This window comes from Juglans microcarpa x Juglans regia, chromosome 2D (assembly GCF_004785595.1).
Source record: "Juglans microcarpa x Juglans regia isolate MS1-56 chromosome 2D, Jm3101_v1.0, whole genome shotgun sequence".
Classification (NCBI taxonomy): Eukaryota; Viridiplantae; Streptophyta; class Magnoliopsida; order Fagales; family Juglandaceae; genus Juglans; species Juglans microcarpa x Juglans regia.
The window spans coordinates 1,633,566-1,656,418 of NC_054596.1; the positions used below are offsets into that span (position 1 = coordinate 1,633,566).

General features: G+C 35.6%; 2 protein-coding genes and 2 pseudogenes across 5 annotated transcripts; 2 read left to right on the plus strand and 2 right to left on the minus strand.

Annotated features, from left to right (window-relative positions):
- Window positions 1–1,337: 1,337 nt before the first annotated feature.
- On the minus strand, window positions 1,338–2,831 carry LOC121250954 (annotated as a pseudogene).
- A 596-nt stretch (window positions 2,832–3,427) lies between these two features.
- On the plus strand, window positions 3,428–7,027 carry LOC121249716. The gene is made up of 5 exons (XM_041148481.1): window positions 3,428–3,572; window positions 3,650–4,216; window positions 4,585–5,832; window positions 5,917–5,987; window positions 6,418–7,027. The coding sequence occupies exons 1-5, from the start codon at window positions 3,468–3,470 to the stop codon at window positions 6,764–6,766; spliced, it is 2,340 nt and encodes a 779-aa protein (XP_041004415.1). The 5' UTR covers window positions 3,428–3,467; the 3' UTR covers window positions 6,767–7,027.
- Window positions 7,028–7,124: 97 nt separating this feature from the next.
- On the minus strand, window positions 7,125–11,164 carry LOC121249717 (annotated as a pseudogene).
- Window positions 11,165–14,371: 3,207 nt separating this feature from the next.
- On the plus strand, window positions 14,372–22,164 carry LOC121249718 (protein RFT1 homolog). Of its 4 annotated transcripts, XM_041148487.1 has the most exons (15): window positions 14,378–14,551; window positions 15,044–15,123; window positions 15,888–15,982; window positions 17,382–17,542; window positions 17,728–17,879; window positions 18,310–18,428; window positions 18,645–18,808; window positions 18,985–19,059; window positions 19,222–19,293; window positions 20,135–20,272; window positions 20,662–20,817; window positions 21,054–21,106; window positions 21,182–21,360; window positions 21,545–21,635; window positions 21,704–21,777. In XM_041148487.1, the coding sequence occupies exons 4-14, from the start codon at window positions 17,419–17,421 to the stop codon at window positions 21,603–21,605; spliced, it is 1,293 nt and encodes a 430-aa protein (XP_041004421.1). In that variant the 5' UTR covers window positions 14,378–14,551; window positions 15,044–15,123; window positions 15,888–15,982; window positions 17,382–17,418; the 3' UTR covers window positions 21,606–21,635; window positions 21,704–21,777. The 4 variants fall into 4 exon arrangements, with proteins under 4 accessions (XP_041004419.1, XP_041004418.1, XP_041004420.1 ...); XM_041148485.1 differs by having other exon boundaries at window positions 14,372–14,551; window positions 15,888–16,001; window positions 21,182–21,245; window positions 21,545–22,164; XM_041148484.1 differs by having other exon boundaries at window positions 14,373–14,551; window positions 21,182–21,245; window positions 21,545–22,163.
- The last annotated feature ends 689 nt before the right edge of the window (window positions 22,165–22,853 follow it).

Sequence of the window (22,853 nt, forward strand, 5' to 3'; positions counted from 1 at the left end):
TTTCTTGAGAAAACACGAGGCAAAATTGGGGGAAAATGGTGGTCAAAAAATATTCTTCATCAATCAAGGGCAAAAACATAATAATACTCACTCAAACAAGGGCATCAGCGAAACAAAAAAATCAAATAACACAGGAACTAGTAGCAAAATCGTAATGAAAATCACTCACAGAAGGGCACAAGCAAAAAGTAAAATATAAGATAGGAGAAAACTGTAATAATAACTAGCTATATAGGGACAGAACTAGAAAATAAAGTTTTAAACAAAAGTTACTGTTCATTCATGTTCACTTAAAAGATAGCTACTTTTATAATATAAGAGATATAAATAAACAAAAATTTTATGTGTAGTCACTTTTGCACATTCTACTAATGTGATTGGTTGCGTTACTTTTTTTAAATATAAAATAACTATTTTGGCCAATCACATCAGTGAAATGAATAAATAACATACAAAAATGACTGCATGTAACAAAACTCTGTAATAAAATTGTAAATATAAATATAATTTTTCAAATCAAAATTCAAGTTTGAACGATTGTTAGGGGCGAGCCAAACATATATATATATATATATATATATATATACATACACTAGTTATGCTAGGTACAAGCAATCTCATTTACCGATTGCGCCAATCTTGTGTACTGATTGCGCACCAAACACTATGTGGCTTTTCATTTATTACAGGAAAACTCTTGAGTAGGCGAATTTGAGGACCTATTGCACACCAAATACTGATGTGGAAAATGAAACAGAGCGTTTCATTGAATTCACCTACGTTCAACTTATCGAGCAACCAATGCTCCTTTTTGAATAAAACGTCATTTCTCTTCTTCTCAATCTTCCCACTCCCCGCTGGACTTTGCTATATATTTTTGCTCTTCTTCCAATTTATCTATTTCGGTTTGTCTTTTATGGAGTCCTTCGCTGTTCTTTGATATTTTCACTGTAACTCTCTCTCTCTCTCTATATGTATATACACACACATTTCATCATCTAACTGTGGAAGCAACGGTGTCAGCTAGGCCTGCAACCCGATGACTTTTAACCGGGTTTGGACCCGGTCCGACCCAATCCGATACTGTTTGCGTGCCAACTCGATCTGACCCAACCCATTATTGTACGGGTCGGATCGGGTCTGTTACATGTCACAGACCCGCTACTTTTTTTTTTTTGCCTACTACATGCCACAGTGGTTATTGTGACATGTAATATAGTGAATTGTTCTTTGTGCTTTTAAATGAGATTAAAAAGAACCATCAAATCAGTTGTGCTGCTTTCTTATTTGTTTGGATAACAAACTCAGCTACTTAAAGTATACATGACATCTTTCTCTTACTCACTATCTGTGCCGGTGCCTTCCTTGGCTTATTTGAGAATGAGTTCCAAGAGGTTCTTGTACATATCGATGGCAGATTCAAGCATGTCAATGCCTCTGCTCCTGTCCTTTGCCACCAAAGTCAATATCTCTTCCATTTTTAGTGTCTGCTTCATGGGATAACTCAACTTTGTACCAGAAAGACTCCAATTCCCTAATATATTAGTTGCAGAAGTCCCTCCAACACTATGCCCCTTGCTATAACTAATCCTCCCTATGCTCACCACCATATCACTAATGCTCCCCATCTCATTTTTAAGAGCCATAATGATCTCTCTAGTCGTGATTACCCGAATCCATACACTTCCATCTTCTACTACAGAAATTGATACCAAATTCCGCCCCTCATTTGTTATCCCCAAAGATATGACTGTCCCATCATGTTTTTGGGTCCATTTCACCAGTTCCCCCCTTGGCTAACAAGTTTTTTGCTTCCAACCTTCAATGTTCCCTTGTAAACACAACCATCTGACCCTGCTGCATGAAACTCAGACTCTGTTGGGTCTAGTGCAACTCCAAAAATTATGCATGGGAATGCCACTGTCCTAAGATGTGTCCCACGTGAAAGATTCCAGAACTTACATGTACAATCCAATAAGCAAGAGATTATTGTAGAGTTGCAGAGCCCCACTCCAAGAGTAATGTCAGTAACTGAATCAGCATGTGTTGAAAATCAATGTAGTATGATATTGCCTCCATTCTCATGCCTGGCTAAAGAAAGTTCAAAAAATTTCAGAATTTCAGCAACCTCAAACTCAACCTCATAACAGAATTTCAGCAAATATTCAGATTGCTCTTAACAGAACACCCACCATGTTCTCTCCCTTCATCCTGCAACAGACATAAAGTCCCAAACACATCCCCAACCCCACCACTCCCTCTTCGACCCACGGGCCTACCAAAGAGCAGAAAACCTAAATCTTACTGAGAGAGAGAGAGAGAACGCACCTCTACAATGACAGAAGAAGATGATGGAGAACGGCGAGTCTTCGTTTTCGAGTCTGAGGTGTTTTCATTTTAAGTCTTTGATAGGGTTTTTCTTTCGGTGTTGACGGATTCGACGGGTTGTTGGTATAAAACCCGTAATTAACTTTTGACCCGATGAACCCGTGTTTGTTCGGGTTGAAAAATGCGGATCTTGCAGACGGATCGGTTTATGGCCTTTTATGCACAGGCCTAGTGTCAGCCCACCATTTCCAATTCATCAATGGGTTATGTGACTTTCTTCTATCCAAAGCCTCCCAAGACTCAGAAAGATACAGCCTTGAAGTTGCAGATTCATCAACAATATCTTCTTCCTCATCTTTCTTTCCAAATCTTTGCAACCCAAGAACGACTGAAGCCAAGCTTGAATTCCTATCTTCTTCTGAGAAAACAAAACCAAGATTCAAAAATTTTAGCTCTTGAATTTGATGATCTGTGTTTTTCGAAGTTCGATGAATTATGTACATTTGGGAATTGTTTCTTGAAGATTTTGAAGCCGAACCAGTGAAAATCCAAGAGCTTTAGGATCTCCTCTGCGTCCATCAATGGTGGGAATGAAGGAAAAAAGATTAGGATTTTTGTAGTTTCTGTATAATAATAAGAACCCTTATAAATGCATATATATTAGAAAAACTCTACTTAAAAAGTGAATTCACCAAGCACGGAGGGGAGGTGGAGGGGAGATGGAACTGGGTACAGTTACAACCGTATAAATGTGTAGTGAGTAGATAAGAGAATGAGATGTTCTGAATTAGGTGATAAACTCTAGTTGTATTTTGTTGCTGCTTTTAATGATGCAATAAAAAATAATAATAATTACAGTCATAAATATATAAGTGACGTATAATTATTTTTAAAAAATTAAATAAATATTTTATCCACATAAAAAAATTATTTTTTAATAATAAATCTTCTTTTTCAAAGCGAGACTTACGCATTCATATGAATTATTCTACCCATCAACCTATAACCATAACGCACCACACATTATTATTTTTTTTTATACCTCATGTGCTGCGACTGATATGAATAATTTTCCTATTCTTATGTATTACTCTTTTTATAATATCTATTGGGTTAGATTCTACGTGCGTTCGGCAGCCATGGGGGCCAGAAAAATTAAGAAGCATTCTAGCTCCTCCGAAGGAACTCCATCTCCTCCTCCGCATTCCTTCCGAACTCTAATCTCTGCAGTTCAATCCCCAGAGGTACCAAAATTTCCACTTCCTTTCGTTTTTATTTTTTTCCCTTTCGTCGATAATTATTAATCCTCTCTACATTTTAGGATCTGAAGCCGCCGCTCATGAAAGCCATCTACTATATACTGCTCCACTTGTCGTTGAACGAACCGTTGCGTCTTCAGTCTAATTCTCCGTCTCCGATAGACTATTATCATTCTCCCTTGGATATGGAAGTGGATTTCAGAGACGTACAGAAGCTTTCTGAGATTTTGTTCAAAGAACTCGATGGGAGATTCAAGCGGTTTTTCTCGGATTTACATGATGTTAAATCGAATACAGTTATGTGTGCCGACGCTATAGAAGAATTAGCGCTTCTGTTGCGGTGTTGTATGGTAATCCTGAATTTGCTCGCCTACGATCAGGATTTGTTATTGGAAAAAAGCAGGGTTTTGCTTTTGACACTCAAGGTTCTAATTTCTTTAAAATCTGGGGAGAATGAGAGTAACGGGCGTAGTACTTGTGTTAGGGTCGAGAAAATTGTTTCTCGCCAATGCGCCTTCGATGATGGTGACACCGGCTGTACCACCTCCGTTGCCGAGGACTTTGCGGCTTCCTTGTGTTTTCTGGAACCTTCTGATCCATGCCGTCCCTTTCTATGTGCGCTACTAGAGGTACTTGTCGAGAATGACCAACATTTTGTTTTATTTCGTACAATTTCCATGAGATCTCTGATGCTATCCGCATTATTAAATTTATTTATGGGCAAGAGTTTGTTCGCATTTACTTGTCGAAAAATTGTACGTGATTTGTTCTTCTTCCTGGAATTGGGTTCTATTATCTTTGCATTCCTAATACCGTGCATGCTTCTCATCTTGAAGTTTCATTTAGCCTAGCAGTATTTTAGCATGGAATATCAAGTTCATTCACCCCGCCCCCCGGCTCCTATTCCGTTGTTCCTTTTTCCCCTGAGAGTCACTTTTCTGAGTTTTCGTCGAAGGCATATTGCCGTGACTAGAATATTGTGAATTATTATCTTCAGGTTATGGCAGACGAGCTTCTAATAAATAGATCATTGAGAGAGTACCTTATGCTAGTTGATTCCGCGTCTTGCAAAAATGAAGCAGTATTTACGAGTCATTTCAGTCATGGTAATATTGGAAGTGTGCTGGAGGTGGTTTCTGCTCATTTTCTCCTATCAGTTTTTGATGAGCAGGCATTTGATACTTTCTTAAACAGGCTAATTTGGCAGCATGACAAGGATTTTAGATTTCCTGAATTGAGCCTCACTCCAGTCGTATCATTGCTTCTTAACCCCGTCATGCTTTCTGCACCGAAAATGTTCCTTGCCCATTTTATTTCATTGGTTTCTGAAACCATTGGTTTTGGCATGTCTTCTAGGAATTTGAGGCCAGATCCTAGACTTATGGATTGCTACCTTACTGCATTTGAAAGGTCCCTGATCTTGTACAGCTGGCACATGTCTAGTTTGCAAATTGATGATCACCCTGTCGGATCTAAAGTTTCTGCCAATCCGTGTATGCTTGGGAGAAGTCAGCTGAATTTCGAATCTTACATTCAGCAAGATACAAGAAATAAGATTGACCGTGCAGTTTTGAAATCAGATGATTTTTGGGACTCTTACTTATCCGACAGAATTTTTGGAACAAAATCTGATCTGGTGGCTGGATCTATTCTGTATATGAAAGAGTGTCACCACGTTTTTGATGAATCATGCAGGGATGAAATTTTATCAATCTTAGATTGTATAATTCTTAGAGCTTTTCAGGGTGATGTTCGTGATAATGTGCTGTACAAAAAGGGTGAGACAAGTCCTCAAGATCTTTATCTTCTTGCTTCCATCTTGAAGTTAATGAGTTGCTCGTTGGCACAAGCTATTTGGTGTTTAAGGTATGGTGGGAATCTGGGATGTCTGAAAACCTTGCAAAATGCCTCTTCATGTAAGGAATATGATTTTATGGTGGGTCTAATTCACTCTTTTCAACAATTCAATGTCCACCTACCGGTTCAAAGATTCTTGAGCGAGCTGATGGAAAATCTCCCAAGAAGGCATAAGGAGTCTAAGTGGATGCTTTTGCACTTTTCAGGCTTGCTGTCTTTGAGTTTTAATAGTGGGATCAACTTCTTAGTGAAGGGCTGCATATCTATCATGATGTCACTGATGAATCTATTTGCTTTTGAAGAGGGTGATTTAGTAGCACTAAGGTCATTGCTTGGTATCAGATCGGAAGCCTTTCCACCAAAATCATCTTTTGATGAAGTTCATGAGGTGAATTTCATTTATTTTTTATGTGAATTTGAAAAGTTTAATTGTATTGTAATTCCTGCCTTGAAGATTTGGCAAATGTTGCAGCCCCTGGTGGACAAAAAAACAAGTAAAAAAGTTGCATCAAGATTTCAGAAGATTCAAACGCTTTACTTGAGGTACATCTTATCATATGAGCATGGTTCTTCATGTTGAGCATGTATCGCGATGATCTCAGGCATCTATTGTCTTAAAAGTTGCTTTCTGCTTTTGAATTAGGAAGTCCTGATATATTGAGCCCTTAATTTGGCTTGACTATATGCTATGTTAGACATATGCTGTTCCCAAATAGAAAAGTAACTGCATCTAATTTTGTAGGAAGTTGTTTCCTAAAATTTATTCTGGCGAAGCAGAACATTAATACCATTAGACACTATCTATCATCAAAAGAAATGACACGTCCAAATGCATTGTTGCACACCCTAGTAATATGCTAGCTCATCATGTATTAGTCTCATCAAGAATCAAGAACGGAGCACTTAGTTGCATAAATCTTTGGTGCCATTGTTCTTTCTAAAAGCCTTTTTTTTTTTTTTTTTTTTTTTTAAGCACGGATTCTCTCAGAAGCTTCCATCAAATAACGCAAAATGACCGAGTAGAGTCTTCACAGAATGTATCCACCCTCAATCACGTGAAGGAGTCTACTGATGGCATAGAGGAGGAAACGGTAGAAACCTGTAATGGGGAGATCTTCCTGAATTGCATATTAGAAGGCTCCCGAAAATCATCCGAGTATAATGATGTAGCAGATTTTATAGAGTGCAAGCAGGGGAAAGATTACTGTGGCTGGTTGAAGGATCGACAAAAATATCGTAAATGGAAATGTCAGAAAATGGCGGTTTTAAGGTGGAAGAAAAAGAAAAAAACTTGGAAATCTATGAAAGGACGTGAATTATAAACTGTATGGCTTGTGTGTATAACTGTGTATAATTTTGAATTAATGTTGTAGGCCGTTCAGCATTTTTTTTTTTTTTTTTTTTTGTCAAAACAGGTTCAAAATATAATTTTTTAGGAAAATAGTTATATTTGGGGCTCTGTACTTTTTTCTCCTTCCATTTTCCGTTATTACTTTTTGTAACTAGAGGTTACATATGGTCGTCTTGTTGTATTGATCTGTTTTGCTGCGGCATGCATTAAAAAACACCAATTTGCCGTTGTAGGTCGTCGATCTTAGGCATTCCATCGATTGCATTGTTGCTATCACCTACTTGAATTTTGTTAGCCTCTGATATGCACATTACAAAAACCAATGGATGTAGTTAATTACAAATTTCTTTGACATTGACAACCTATGGAAGTCATAAACAAATGAAAACATGCGGTGAATTGCCAATCTTATAGATATGGTTTTCCAGGGATTTTGAGCAACAAGGCAAAACTACCTATTCAAAGTAGCACTTTGAGACACAGGAAAGTGTCCATCTATGTGTAACGGACTTCTGCTTATTAAAACTTTGTGTAGAGTCCTGCCTTAGCAGGAACCAGCTTCCTTTGGTTTCATAGAGTTGGTAACAAATTGGGAATCAAATCTCTAGTTTTGGTCCGGCCACCGGTTGAATGCTTCTGCATCTGCTGCTGCTGCTGGCGGTACAAATATCGAAGCCTAGAGATTTCTCTCCTTAGCATATCCTGTTCCACTGTACCAACGACAAAGTCCGGGGCATACAAATAATACCATGAAACCCGGATCTAGTTAGGTTCTGCTGCTTATAAGAAAAATGGAGTATTTCAAGTGTCCATGAACACCTTGGGATGGTGGGGCAAATCTCATTTGAAGTAAAGCACCACCCATTTATTAGTCTATTAACGGATGATCTTCAAACAAAGTCATGGCAAATGAGGGCCATTTTCTGATTTTAGCATTGGGAAAAGAGAAATGGAAGAAAATAAAGTAAATACAGCCGAGAGAGAGATAGATTGTATCAAGGATGCCCAGTGTAATAGATAGGAGCGAGAACAAAAAATATAAGCTGATGTTATTATTATTATTTTTTTTTCCGGTTTGGGTCAGACTGGTCAGTCAATGATGCTAATCGTTCAAAAATGTAACAAAAAACAGCGTAAAAAAATAAAAGCATGAAAACACTCTTAACTTATAACAAGAAACTTACTGCATTTTATGAATTGCTCTTGAGATAAACTTTCCAACCGTTGCTTGAGGGTCATGTTTTCCATGCCTAATATTAGATTCTGTTGGTCAAGAAATTCAAGCTCAGCTGACACTCCATATCCTTCGGCCTGAAAAATTCAGATTGGCGGATATTGTCAAACTGTACTTCTGTAAGTGGACAATTGTAACGTTAAGAATTTTAGTTTGTGAAGTGTTGCCTGCAGAGCTTGGACATTTCTTTCCAGTTCAGCTATATATTGGAGTTTCCTGATCCGGGACTTTTGGGCAAATTGCCTGTCTTGCGGAGAAATTATGTTAGAAGTGGAAGCACTCAAATTACTAAGTTTTCCGAAACTATAGCTAATAACTACAACCCTTAAATGGCCGACTCGAGATGGACACATTATACAGCATTCAACTGCTGATTACTGATATAAAGGAGGGGAAATGTAAAAGGGGCAAGGTCTTTTTTCTCTTCTATTTTTTTTTTTTTTTTTTTTTTGGGGTGGGGGGGGGGGGGTGGAGATGAGAGAACAAATGAGATCAGAATGCACTCTTGGGAAGCAACCTGCAAGAAGAACCCCTTCAGATATATGCTTACCAATATGCTTACGAATATGAGCATTTAGCTGTATACATGTAGGAATTATTCCTGGAAAAAGAAGTACAATGTATCCAGAACAAGGAGGCCTTTTAAACAAGTTGAAGCATTTTAACTCGGGAAGCAAAATATTAGAAATATTAGCTCAGCAGCACAAGTATTTTTAGATCAACAGCTTTTGTTATTTGTAGTGTGCTAATGTGAGCATGCAAAGATAGTTTTCGAGTAAATGAGTTGAGCGCATACTGTTTAGCACGTTTTGAATCTGCCCGGGATGCTGAAGGACTAGGATGAGAGCAATCACTTCTTTTTGAAGAGCCTTCCAGATCTACTCCATCTCTCTCTATAATAATGGCTTTAAACTGCCCCCCATCACAGTCCTGTGAAATGCACGATGATGCTACTGATTTTTTCAAACTACTGGCATTACTTGTACATAAATGGCTGTTTGGGCATGAAACAGAGGTGAAGGGTGATCCCCACACCCTTTTCTGATATGCATCAGAATTGTTTGGGTTTGCAAAGTAGGAAAAGTGTGACAGGTGCCTTTGATAATCGAAGTTGGACGACCCCATAGAAGGTTCGGCAGGACTATTTTTGAACTTGTATCCATCTTCTCTAAATGGCTTAGCTGCTCGGTCAATGAATGCAATAGAGTCACTTGATGAACGTCGATGGCCTCTGCACATAGGTGTCTCTGGCGCATCAAGGAGCTCCTCAAGCCAATAGGGTGGTTCCTCTAATATCAAGCTATCGGATGAAGTGCGTTGGTGGTGTACTTGTCCCCCATTAGCTGCTGGAAAAACTTCTGATCCGCCAATGGAACTGGCATCAGATCGAAGAGTGCATTGCATGGTGCTTTTAGGTGGAAGTTGTGACTGTCTTTCTTTGTATGCAAGATTTCTGAAGTTGGACGAACCATTTGAATTTTCCATATCTTAAAGTAAATGAGCCTGTCAGAGAACTATATTTAAGGAAAAGAACATCCAGACTATATACTACAAGAAATTTCAGCTTCGGCAGCAGCGCAGCCAAAAAGCTCTGCTGAAGGTGAAAAAAACCGCCCCACAAATTTAATATTGCTCGAAAAATTCACCAGAACAAGTATATATAAATATTGTCATATATATTTTATGTGTCTCTTAAGTTTCAAAGTTGGAATAAAAAATTTTAAGGATCTAAACCCTATAGATAATCAATGGAGGACAAAGGACTATTTGCATGAAAAATACTTTGCAAATGCTATTTTAGTATGAGTTATTCCATTAAGTTAATGTACATCATTCACATCATTTAAATTGTAAATATTTAAAATTTAAAATTTATCTTCTAAGGCTTTGTTTGGATCTTCAATTACTCTCAACTCATCATTATAACTTTTTCAAATTCTAACACAAAATATAATAAATAATTTAACTTTTTCAAATTCTAAAATAATAATAATATTAAAAAATAATATTCTAACAATATTTTATCATCTCAACTCAACTCAACTCAACTCACTTCAACATTCAAACGCACTGTAAATCAAATTATGTCATAAGAGTATTTTACTAAGCATGTTATCCACACCTCCTTATAAATAGAAATATTCTTTTGCCATTGCACTGTGGCTAGGTTCATAGTATCTGTCAAATCGGAAGCCAACAATGAAGTGATATTTATCTTCGGCTTTGATTAATGCAATGCTCTCAAATAGAAAACTTCGGTGAATATGGTGGAGTCTAGCCTGACTTCCCGGCCCACAAGCGAAACCGAACATTTTGGTTTAACTTTGAAGGGGCGTCCTAAGCATTACCATGAAGGGCATGAAAGCGGTCCAGAAAAAGTTTGGACGATTTCATTTTAGATTAAGGACCGAAGCAACATCTTCTCTCGGAGAAGGCTTATGAAGACTGCAATCCGAAGCAGTTCCTGAAAGCTTTACCAGTCCGTTTGGCCCCTCGGGAAACCCGGAAATAATTTTTTTTTTTTTTTTTTTTAAAGGAAGCTAAAAGACCGGGACAAACCTTTTTCTGGTGTTTTACTTTTATTTACATCAGCTATGTGACTATGCAGGAATTGACTCGACCATGATTACCTCGTAAAATTGAAACGATGGAAGATAATTCTAAGCTTTCATATAGACTTTCTCTTTTATATTTCCTTCATTTTCTCGTCTAACAAGCAGAGGATTCATGTTTGAAACGTGATAATTGCAAAAAAGAAGAAGAACAAACAGGAGAGCCTGAAATCTGACAATGCATTAAGACGATAATTCAGGCCCAATGGATCCATTATCCATCTTTGAGTATGTTTGTGAGAGAGAGAGAGAGAGAGAGAGAGATACCGGTATCCGAGGCAGGGGCTTCGCCGGTGGTGTTCGTGTCGGCCGGTAAGCCCCGATGTGACGTCCAAAACTGTAAAATTAGTAAATTACTGCTGAGCCAAAGCCTGCTGGTTTGTTTGGCCTTGAAAGCAGTGTATGATATCAGAAAGAATAGAAAATGGAAAAAGAGGAAACGGGCAAAGGCCATAGCGCGCTTTGCGTAACAGTAATATTTAAAGCACTTTGAAGTTGGAACAACCCCCGCGACATTCTGCCATTTGATACGGCTTCGTCGGATATAGACCAAACAGATTAGAGGGCATATAACATAAATTTATCGTTGCTCAGCCCACCGTTTAATTACTTCTCTCTCTTTGTTTGAGTTTGTTTATGAGTAAACAACTTTTTTTAAAAAAGTAAAAGAATTAAAAAAATGTTGGGCAGACTATCATTTTCCTAAATTTATATGGCTTATAGTCACTCTCATTCTAGGGCTAAAACGGATTGAGGTATCACAGCTTTATATATAAATGATAGAGAGCTGTTAGAGACAGAGATCCAACAAACTAATATGGCGTAATATCAGTGTGTCACGTCAGCTTTTAAAAAAAAAAAAAAATTATTTATGATAAGATAAGTAAAGACTACAAGATAAGATAAAGGTTATAAAAGATAAACACTTGAGATGAACATGTGGATCGGATCATGAAGGTTTGGTCATGGATGAACTGGAAGTATCTTGAGATGAACTGGACTCTTGAGAAAGGGAAATAGAGAGAGAGGAATAGAGAAAATGAAAAAAAGAAAAAATTTGTAAAATTCCTTTGAGACCCTATTATTTTTCTATAATAATCATAATGATAATATCGTCACCTAGGTTTAGATTTGTTGGTCATCGATTCTTAAATATTATCATTGTTAAGTTAAAAATAATATTATAAAAACAATAAATTTTGAATTTACTCGATTAAAATCAAATTTATTGGAATTATATCATTTAACAATTAATAACTTATAATCATAAATTATATTATATTGGCTAATTTAATTAAGAAAACGTATACTTATCATTAAGAAAACAATTACATGTATGATATATGGATGATGAGTATAGTAATTCATTTAGTTTAGAAAAAATAAAATAATAACAAATAAGTGTGATGTGTAGTATAAAGATGATTAGTAGACTGACTCTTTAATTAGAGAAATGATATTTATATTTATGGATTGTGCAAACGCCACCGCATAATCTTTTTGTAAAAAAGTAAGTAAATATGAAACTTACGCGAAAAAAATTAATTTTTTAATAGTGTTTTTTACTATTTTACAAAAAGATTGTACGGCACTTAGATACTCTATAATTGTATCTACTATTACTCGTCACCAAAACAAGCATCTTTCACCTTTCTATAATCTTGGGAATGTTTGGTAACAATTATCATATCATCTCATCTCCATTTCATCTCATTTTCTTTTTAAATATTGTTCAAATACAAATATTTTTAAATTCATCACTACAATTTTTCTAAGTTTTCAAACAACAAAAATTTAACTTTTTCAATTTAAAAAATTTTAAAATCTAAAAAATTCTTAATTTAAACTATTTTATTATTATTTATAAACTATCTTATTACGATTTATAAAATTATCATTTCATTTCATTCTTCAACGTTCCAAAAGCAATGCTGACGAATGGAAATAAACAATAAAATCGAACGTCCGTCGTCCCATACATTATTTCTAACCAATTGCACATTAATAATTGCTATGTAACAGAAATTCAAATAATTGATAGGGACAGTTTCTATCGATTGCACATTATCTACCACATGCACGAGATACCACGGTTACATACCATTTCTGATGCGCGGCCGACACCATGAAAAATCTTTTAGTGGAAGTATGGGAAGTGAGTTGAGATATACGAGATAAAAATTAAAAATTAAATAAAATATTATTTTTTAATATTATTTTTATTATAAGATTTAAAAAAATTAAATTATTTATTATATTTTATATAAGAATTTAATAAATTTGTAACGATTAGATGAAATTAATTGAGAGGCTCTCTTAATCTAAACAACTCCTTATTAACTTTGCTAGGGAAATTCTCTCTTTTCAGCCTTCTCCATTGGGTTGCACAAAATAATACTTTTATTTAGTTTTTCTACATATCACACCACATATCATATTTTTTAACTTTTTTTTGTTTTATTTATCTTAAATTAATTGAGTCATTCTACTCATTACACATTTGATAAGAGAAAAAAATAAAAAATAAAAAAATCATGTGTAACGTGTGGTGTGGAATAATGAATAAAATTTTTCACTTTTATTTTATTAAAGTCACATTATTATACATCTTGGCGGGTGGGGCTAGTGTGTTAAAAAGTTAGTTGATATTAATTAAAAGAGTAATACTAAATACAGTCATAAAGTATACAAATATCGCGTAATCCTTTTACAAAAAAATTAGGTATACTATTAAAAAATTAGTTTTTTTTTTTGGTGGATTATCTATTTATTCATTATTTTTGAAAAAAATTATGCAGCAGTTACATACTTTCTGACTTTAAATATCATTTCTATTTCGAGAAGATAAATGATATTTATAATCACAGAATGCTCAAGCGCTACACATTCTTTTAAAAAAAAGTGAGTAAAAATAAGATTCACATAAAAATATTAATTTTTTAATAATAAATTCTACTTAAAAAAAAGTGTGCAATAATTATACAATAAATGAATGTATCTGACATTAGTATTTCGAGAATCGTCGAAAAGGCAAGAAATGTGTAAGGGTGTTACTCGCCTCCTACGGGGCAGGGCCACCCTTTCCCCACACCCTGTCCCGTATAGGGCGGGGGGTGAGGTTTTCACCCCCGTCCCCTACTCCGGTGGGTGGGATGAGGGCGGATTCTCAATTTGCCCCTCTTCAATCTATTTAAAAAAAATACTACATTTTATTTGGTTTAAAAATTATTTTCAAGTGTAAAAGTAATTAAAACTACATTTTTAGACCCAAATTATAAATTTAAATTTTGTAAATATGACTATAATTTAAAAATTATGTAATTTTTAAATTTGCTAGTGTATATTTTGTATAAATTGTAGTATATTAATTTTTAAATTATATAGTTTTTAAATTTTTCAATGCATATTTTGTAAACAAATATAACAAATTGTAATATATTTTTATATACACACAATTTGTAAAATATAAATATATATTTATGTTTATATATAATACATATATAAATATAGGCAGGAGTGGGGCGGGACGGGGTTGGGCCCTCCCCGCCACCGGCCCTAGATGTGGGGCGGGGGGCCACCCTTGCATGGGCAGAATGGGATTGCCCTCCCCGCCATGCGAAGGTGGGGTGAACGGGAGGGGGCCCGCTGCCCACACGTAGAAACGTGTGTCTGAGTTTTTGGTCAATTCCTCTCCTGCCCTCCCCTGCCAGCGTGGAGGTGTGGCCGGTGCGTTAAAAATGAAGGCTGAAATAGAAATTTTCATTTATCAATGGCGCTATCAATCTGACCCGATCCGATTCGGTTCGCAGGTTGCATCTTGAGATGTCGAAAGCCTCCTCCGTGGTTCAGTCCCAAATGGTGGGAGGGACAGACACTGCCGATTTTTCTCGCACTTTCAAGTACTTACTAGGTTAGCTTTCCTCGGATGTCATGCGGAGAAAGTCTTAAATTGTACATTTCCAATATTTCTAATTAGCTCAGATTTCTTTACCATCCGTTTGGTTGCTCAGAAAGCGGAGGAAAAAGAACAGAACATCTTTTTTACTAGGATTTTTCTCTTTTTGTTTTCATTAGAAAATTCAGCTCTATTTGTCAACTATTTGAGTTGAGGATTTCTTGTTTTCTTTTTCTCGCCTACTGAAACTGAACTTGTCCTGTTTGGGGGGCAAAAATTAAGAAACAAGATGCAAGTAGAAAACAAGAATAAAATCGGGCTACTATCCCTTTCATTAGATAAACTTGGTTAAGCCGCCGTGGCAGTGTTTAGAGTCATCTGGTTGGAATTTTTACAATGAATTTATTTTACTTGCATTTTCCTGTAAGCAATTTGCTTTTGTACATATTATTTACTTGTATTTTTTTCTTTTTTTTGTTGTTATTTCATTCTACATTTTTGGATTAGCTACACAGTTCTTGTCAAGGGGAATTCCATTTGTATTCAATTCATGGATCGTGAGGCATCTTACAGAAGAGGACTACGCGGTAAAAATATCCTCTTTCATTTTTTTGCTGAATTACATTTTTTCTTATTTTAAGCTTGCAATTACTTTTTCATATTTGCCAACATCATCTTGTTTTGGAGTAAACCGGGATATGCTGGGGCCTCACATCACGTGCGACTAGAAATTTATCCAGAATTTTTTTTTTTCAGAGAGAGTGTGTGAGAGAATCTGAAACAAGTGTGCCATAAAGTATTATTTTGTCAGAGAACTTGGAAAGCAGCAGAGAATTCATACATTTTAAGCAGCATTTTTGGGACTAATAAACACTGATTTTTTCCTAGTGTTATTCAGGTTCACATTTGAACCTTTCAAACAAAGGAAAAGAGACTTTTTTTTATTATCACTCTTGATTTATTGTTTGATTGATCAACCTGTATGCACTCTCTCCCTCTCAGCTTGCAGCACACATTGAGTTTTCATTCAGTTGTTTTACATGGGCAATAAAATTGAAAATTCAAAGTAAATAAGCAGCATTTAGTTTCTCTGTAAATGTGCCATTGGATTTCGTGGGATGTCTGAGTTATTCATCCTACATTACCTTTGTTTTTGGAAGTTGAAAGTAATTTTAGGGTTACTTGGATGCTAAGAACCTTCACTTTTGAAGTTTCCTTCAATGGAATGCTGATGACTACCCCCACCCTTTTCTCTCTCTGTTTTTTTTTTTTTTTTTTGGGGGATTTTTGTACTGCTTTCTAAATTCTTGTTATAAAGAGTTTTTTAATGAAGTTCATTTCTCTGTTGCAGCTTTATGCAGTACAATTCCATCTATTCACCACATGTATCTTGTTTCTCAGTCGGGAGGGATTCCGGCGAGCATGCATGCGAGTAGACATGTAATGGTGCTCCCAAATAGTATTTGTAATGAAATTGTTTTTTTTTTTTCATTTCCTTCTAATCTTCATGCATGTAACTTATTTATGTGTTGATGTATTGTTTTCTTAAACTTGCTTCAGAAGTTCAGTATTTTTGGGGTTTTAGTTGTGTTTGAGGGCTAGGCAATTGTTGGGTTCATAAGGCCTTTATTCTAAGGTTGACATTAGTACTTTAACTAAAAGGCTGTTTTTGGTGGGTGAATGCATAAGTCTGGTAGATTTTGAGTAATGCTTCATACCACACTCCTCTCCCACTTCCATCCCATTTCATAAATGTGGCACCTTTCATCACCCTTGGATCATTTCTTATATTTTTTAAGAAATACTCAAAAATTGATGGACAATGCCGCCTCATCATAGCGAGGATAAGAGTGGGGTGAGAGTGGGATGAGAGTGCAGTATGTAAAATCTTCCTTTAGATTTTATATGAGCTAAAGGGAGAGTCAATAATTGTAAATGTTCTTGAAAGATGCAATTCAATGATGGAGAACTGCAAATTGTTATGGGAGGTAATAAATGAGAAATAGGGAAATGGGTGCCCTAATGTATGCATCAAGTCATCAGCCTAAACACAAGTTAATAAATGGGCCGAGTTCAGGGTTGAAACAGTTACCTACTAATCTTCTATGATCTTTTATTAATTCAATAACAATATTTTGCTTGGAATTGTGACCAATGCTCACTTACATGCCTTTAAGTTACAAGTATAACCTTGGTTACTTTTATTTAGAATATAGTTTTAAAAGCGATTATATAATGGGAATGGTTCATGAAAGTGGATTTTAAGGAGCACGTGTAACTATGCATCTCAATGCAATAGGGATAATAATTGTGATTATGGGTCAACTACAGTAGCCAGATTAACCCAATTATGACCTGTCAAATAATGAAGTTAGAAAATCAACCTGACCTTGAGGTCCCGTTTAGATAATGAAATGAGATGAGATGGTTTTAGATGAAAGTTAAATAAAATATTGTTAGAATATTATTTTTTAATATTATTATTATTTTGGGATTTGAAAAGTTGAATTGTTTATTATATTTTGTGTGAAAATTTGGGAAAGTTGTAATGATGAGATAAGATGAGAAGAAACCGTTTATGTATCCAAATGGGGCCTAAAGGGTTTGGCGTTGGGTTTTCGGGTAGAGTTTTAGTTCTACGGGAACAAGGGGTTGGGGTCGGGCTTGGTGTATTTTGGGTTGTTTTTTCACGGGCTTTTTGGGTCATTAGGGGCTTCTAATATGGGTAAGGTGTTTTCTTGTATACATTTAGTGTACTTGGTTACTCCTTTTTATATATATAATATTTTTACTTATAAAAAAAAATGAAAAATCTACCTCCTAAAAGTATTATCTTATGCTGCAGTGACGGCTCTTCAGTGGAAGAAAACACGACGAAGCTGATGAAAGTGTCTTGGGCGACTCTCCCCCTTGGAGTAGTTATAACAGTAGTAGCATGTTTTTTGGTCTTTTGGTGGCAAGAATTAAGTTATTCTAATCCATATGCACAGGCTATTTTGATTAATGGTAAATTTCTACATCTACTACCAATTGACCTTAGATATAGAGTGGCCACTATTATCTGAATAAGTGAAAAACTTTTGTTTGCACAAACTAGTAGTACTTGAGTGTCAAATCTTAATGAATATTTTATTTTCTCCTCATTTTTTTTGTTCGTTTAATCGATGAGACCATTTCATATCTTATGGCAGGTTGTGCTTGTATATTAGAGCTATTAGCAGAGCCATTGTATATCCTTTCTCAGAACTTGCTTCTGCTTAAGTTGCGGTTGATGGTTGAAACTGCAGCTACACTCTCGCGTTGCTTAACAATGTATATCCTCGTTGTCAATCAAACTGGCGTGGTAAGATTGAAACTGGAATATGCTGTCAATCTTGAAATTTATAGGTTGTGAATTTGCCAAGTCACTCTCACCAGTTGAACCTTTGAGAGTTGTTAGCTTAAATATCTTCAACCTTGGAACCCAATTAAGGTTGACAGAAGCCATATGTTGTTGGCAAAGGCACATTTCAGCCTTCCAAAGCTGTTTTTAATTGATTAATGAACAACAGTATCTAAAGTCTCCTCAATTGAACTTATCAAAAAGGAATTCTCCTCAATTGAATCTTGGCTGTCGTTCAAGCTGATGTTTAAATTCATCGTATGGTTTTTTGTTTTCAATTTCTGCATTTGTAGCTAAGCCCATCCTATAAAGTTCTGCATTTGTTGACAGTTTACAGGAATAGGGATGAGATAAAGCTTCTAATCATTAGTAATTGATCGGTTGCTTGCAGGAGAAAGAGATTGTATTTGCATTGTCACAAGCCGCATATGGAGCTTGCTTGTTCCTGGGCTATTGGGGCTATTTTCTTCTTTTTCATGCATTCAGTAGTTCTGCTCTTTTCCCTTTTAGGTATAGGTTCTTTGCTCTTGTGCATCATTTTCTCCTCAAAATGAATCCGGGATGATTGTTGAACCAGAGAAAGAAGAGAAAGGAGCTAAATTCCTGAAACTATTGTTATATTGTTGTCTAAATTTTCCTCCGGGTGGATTGGGCTGCGCAACCTCTAGGCCAATCATTATTATTTATTAGCTGCCCATCTCTAGTAAATAACATATACTTTCACAGATCTGGAAATTTGAAGGATTATGACAGGCAGCTGTCAAACATGTGTTTTTTGTTTACCCTTCAATCCTTTCGGAAGTTGATCCTTCAAGAAGGAGAAAAGATGGTCCTTGTGTGGTTGGATACACCATACAACCAAGCTGTATATGGACTTGTAGACAAACTAGGTAAGTATATGGTTCATTTATCTTGTGTAGTGCAGTTAAATTACCTTATGATTAAACTATGAGTGTTTACTCAACATAGATGGATATTTTTACTGGAAAAATGTGATTAATTTTTACATTTTACTGTTTGGATTTCTGAACATGCTTAGCTAACTGTTATTTTTATCACATTCCAGGAAGCTTAGTAGTAAGGATGGTCTTTCTTCCTTTTGAAGAAAGCTCATATGCTACCTTTGCAAAGTCCGCGTCAGGTTTACGTCTCTCCTTTGATTTCATTCTTTTGGGTGCTGAAATCCAGCATATAACTAATCTTGATCGTGGGTTATTTTTTCTTGTTAGATTTCCTTTCTCCAAATTTTGCACTTTTAATAGTCACGAGCTGTTTATATTTTGTCATGTTTATATATTGACAGGAAAATATCCAGATAGAAGCAGGAAATTGGGAAATGGCCTCTCAGACGCCCTGAAGTTAGTTATATTAATTGGTTTGTTTTTATACTCACTTAATTCATCCAGTTATCTTTTTAAAGCTTTCCTTATTGGTCCTCATCCTATAAAATGAACTTTCTGGGATTTTAACTTTTAAGTTCACCTGTGAGTATGGTAGGATAGAAATTAGGTTAGCAGACTGAGTAAAAAATGCTTGCTTTACCCCCATTAATCATGACATGTTACCGGAAACTCGTGGGCCAAGTATGCTGAGATTCTGGTAGAAGCTTTTATTTTAGTTCCCACATTTTCACTTCCATAGTGGTTTTACAAGTTTTGAGTTTTCCTCCAGAAAAGATTTCCAAAGCTTCTTCCATAGCGAGGAAATCTACATGAGTATAGTTTTCCCATCAGTATAGTTTTAACCATTCTATATCTCCTGTGAGCATAGTTATATGCAAAACTTCTTTTTGAAAAGTTCTAGCGAATCCCTAAGCATTCAAAGTTACTTATAAAAAGGGGATCTATGCAAAAGTTCTGGCTTCAACATATATATTGAGATGGACAAGACTACAAGTTTTTTTTATTAGTAAGAAAGAATTTTATTCATTCAATGAAATAGGCGAAGCCCATGCATACAATCAGTATACAAAAGAAAATACCTAATTACATTCTATAAAGAAGAAAATGAAAACAGGAAATCATGAACAGAATCTTCATTAAGCACTATAGCTGAAAACCATTGACATAAAGAAAACACAAGACTACAAGTCGATGACCATTGATGATCAATGCCATTTTTTCTTGATAGCTCTTGGGATGTCATCACTTCTTTTTCTTTTTCTTTTTTTAATGTTGTTCCCCTCTTGTCTGAATTTGCCACTGTATATTTTGTAGGACTTGTATTTATGGCATTTGGCCCAAGTTACTCTTATTCTCTCATCAGATTGTTGTACGGTCGGAAGTGGAGTGATGGAGAAGCATCAACAGCCCTCCGGTATTATTGCATTTATATCATTGTCTTGGCTATGAATGGTTAGTAATTTTTTGTCATTCTTCTTGTTTCTGCAACATTCATATACAGATATTTGTTTCATTCTTCCTCACTTTAGCCTTTTTGTTGGGCATCTGTTTATATTTCCTACGGGATCTACAAGTATGATGTGGACAGCTGGACTTGGTGAAAAGGAAAAAAGATGACGTGGACAGTTATAGTGAAAATCCATAATCAGCTTAGCACAAAATTACACCAAATTAACCGTCTTATAAAAATGTAAACAGTTTCTCTGTGCTGGAATTCGACAGAGCCATTCCAAAATTCCTATTGATACAATTTATCCTATTCTACATTTTATCCAACATATCTGATTTCATAGTAGACAACAGTGTCAGAAATTTATATTTCATTATTTTGATTGTGTCAGGAACTTCTGAAGCATTTCTACATGCAGTTGCAACTGAAAATGAACTCAAACGTTCAAATGATTCGCTGCTTGTATTCTCATTTATTTATATAGTACTGAATGTTCTGCTGATACGCTCGGCTGGTGCAATTGGCTTAATTTTGGCAAATTCTTTTAGTATCCTTTTCTGACTACGGGAATTCTTCTTTGTGCCCGTTTGTTTTGTATTCTGGGTAATGTTCCGTGTTCTTTTTATAATTTGATCTCTTAAGTGAACAACAATTGATATATATATATATATATATGTTTGTGTGTGTGTGTGTGTATTTGTGTGTATATATATCAATAATTAGGATTTTACTTGTCAAATTGAGATTAAAATAATTGAGCTGTGGTTCTTGACTGTTGTAAAGATATGATTTTGAGGATTCTATACTCTACAGTATTCGTAAAGCAGTATTTCCAGGTATGGCTTTCATGCGTTGGTGTTTCTTGTTCTGGTGTTGATTTTGATCTTGAAATACTTTCTTCCTCTCCACAGGATTCTTCTTCATTTTCATTTTCCAGCTGCTTGCCTTCAGGATGGACAGTTCTGTTGTTTTCAGGAGTAGTTACACTCATTTCTGAGAAGATATTTCTGGATCGTGAAAATTTCTGGACAACATTTTTGGTTCACTTTTTCATTGGGTTTGCTTGCTTCTGCATGTCATCTTTTGTCATGTAAGTATCTTCTTCCCCCCTCCCCCCAAAAAAAACTCCATTTGAAAGCTGTCATTAACTGCAGCAAACTGTTTTCTTTCTCCATTTTTCTTTTAGTTGTAGTTGCCATAAACGCTGTCTTCATGTTATTGCTTTTGTTCCTTGACCTGTTTCGTTTGCTTATCCAAAATATATACATAAACAGCTATCGCCGTGAGAAGCCTTTCATCAACAAAATTATCCGTTTTCGTGATCACTTGGACTGAAGAATTGGCATTTGCCCAACAAACGTGGAGGTGGGTTTCTGTTTACTCTCTCATATGTTTATACAGGCGAGATAAATTGGACATGCTTTTTGATGCAGTGATTTTACACAAGAAGAGGATGAAGGAGTTAAATTCAATTTGCAGAACCACGTTTGTTAATGAACACTTCTGGTTGAGTTTGCAACAAGAAGCAAACCACGCATAACAGATACCAGCAAGAGGGCAGTTTTTTCTCTTTTCGTGAGGCGGGCAAGTTTTGGAGGCATGATAATACCCAACAGGCCACTGACAAATTGACGTTATATATATGTCTCTATATATATATATATATATATATCCTATGAACCGGATCGGACCGATATGGGTTACTGTTGATCGGGTGGGTGATCTTGATGCGACCAACATTCTGTAATTTGATGGTGAGCTCAAAAAAAAAATAAGAACTCATTTATATGTCTGTATCACTTGCTTCTCATATCATCGCAACTATATTTACTTAATATCTGTTTTTATGATGTATTTGTTTTTAAAAATATACACAATAAATGAGGTATTACAAAAATAAAACTCATATACTGTCATGATTTCATATAATATTTGTGAGTTTATTTTTATAGAATCTTGTGTGGCTAAAGTATTTCTAATTGTTAAAAGCCTGTGTAACTAGTATATGACCACAGTGGAGTCTTATGATTAAAAACCTTAAACCAAGTTGAAAAGTTGTATAAAGAAGTTCCGTTTTAGCAAGAAAAACAACTAGTGTGCATTGCATATGCGATTCTGCACTACCAAACATCTACTTTAAAAATTACTCGACAGTTTCTTCATGGGACGGTGGATTTTTTACTAGGATGCATGATCAGTCATGAGGTTTTCATCTGAAATCGAGGAATAATTTTGTTACATTTTGTCTTGTCTTAGTAACATAAGTATATTCATTTACAACCTAACTAAAACAATTGACATACACAAATTTTTTCAGAAACAATAAAATGTTTGAGAAAAAAGGGTAGCAGACAGAGGAAGGATAGGCGATAAAGTGAACTTACAAAACCGACATACCAAGAAAAAGGGTGATGAGAGGGGTGACAAAGAACAGAGGTGATGATTAACAAGACATGATACATCCACGGGTGTATGCAGGGTTGTCCTCCAACGTCCATAGAAATGAACAGCAATGGTAATTATATGCATGGTTTCAATGCTTCAGAAAGAAAAGTAGAAAAAAAAAAAAGAAAAAAAGAGAGA

Coding starts and splice junctions, on each gene's coding strand:
- LOC121249716 (XM_041148481.1), top strand. CDS start 3,468: ATGGGGGCCAGAAAAATTAAGAAGCATTCTAGCTCCTCCGAAGGAACT. Junction 3,573..3,649: donor CTGCAGTTCAATCCCCAGAG/GTACCAAAATTT, acceptor TCTACATTTTAG/GATCTGAAGCCGCCGCTCAT. Junction 5,988..6,417: donor ATTCAAACGCTTTACTTGAG/GTACATCTTATC, acceptor TTTTTTTTTAAG/CACGGATTCTCTCAGAAGCT.
- LOC121249718 (XM_041148485.1), top strand. CDS start 17,419: ATGAAAGTGTCTTGGGCGACTCTCCCCCTTGGAGTAGTTATAACAGTA. Junction 18,809..18,984: donor TGGACTTGTAGACAAACTAG/GTAAGTATATGG, acceptor ATCACATTCCAG/GAAGCTTAGTAGTAAGGATG. Junction 20,818..21,053: donor AATTTTGGCAAATTCTTTTA/GTATCCTTTTCT, acceptor ACTGTTGTAAAG/ATATGATTTTGAGGATTCTA.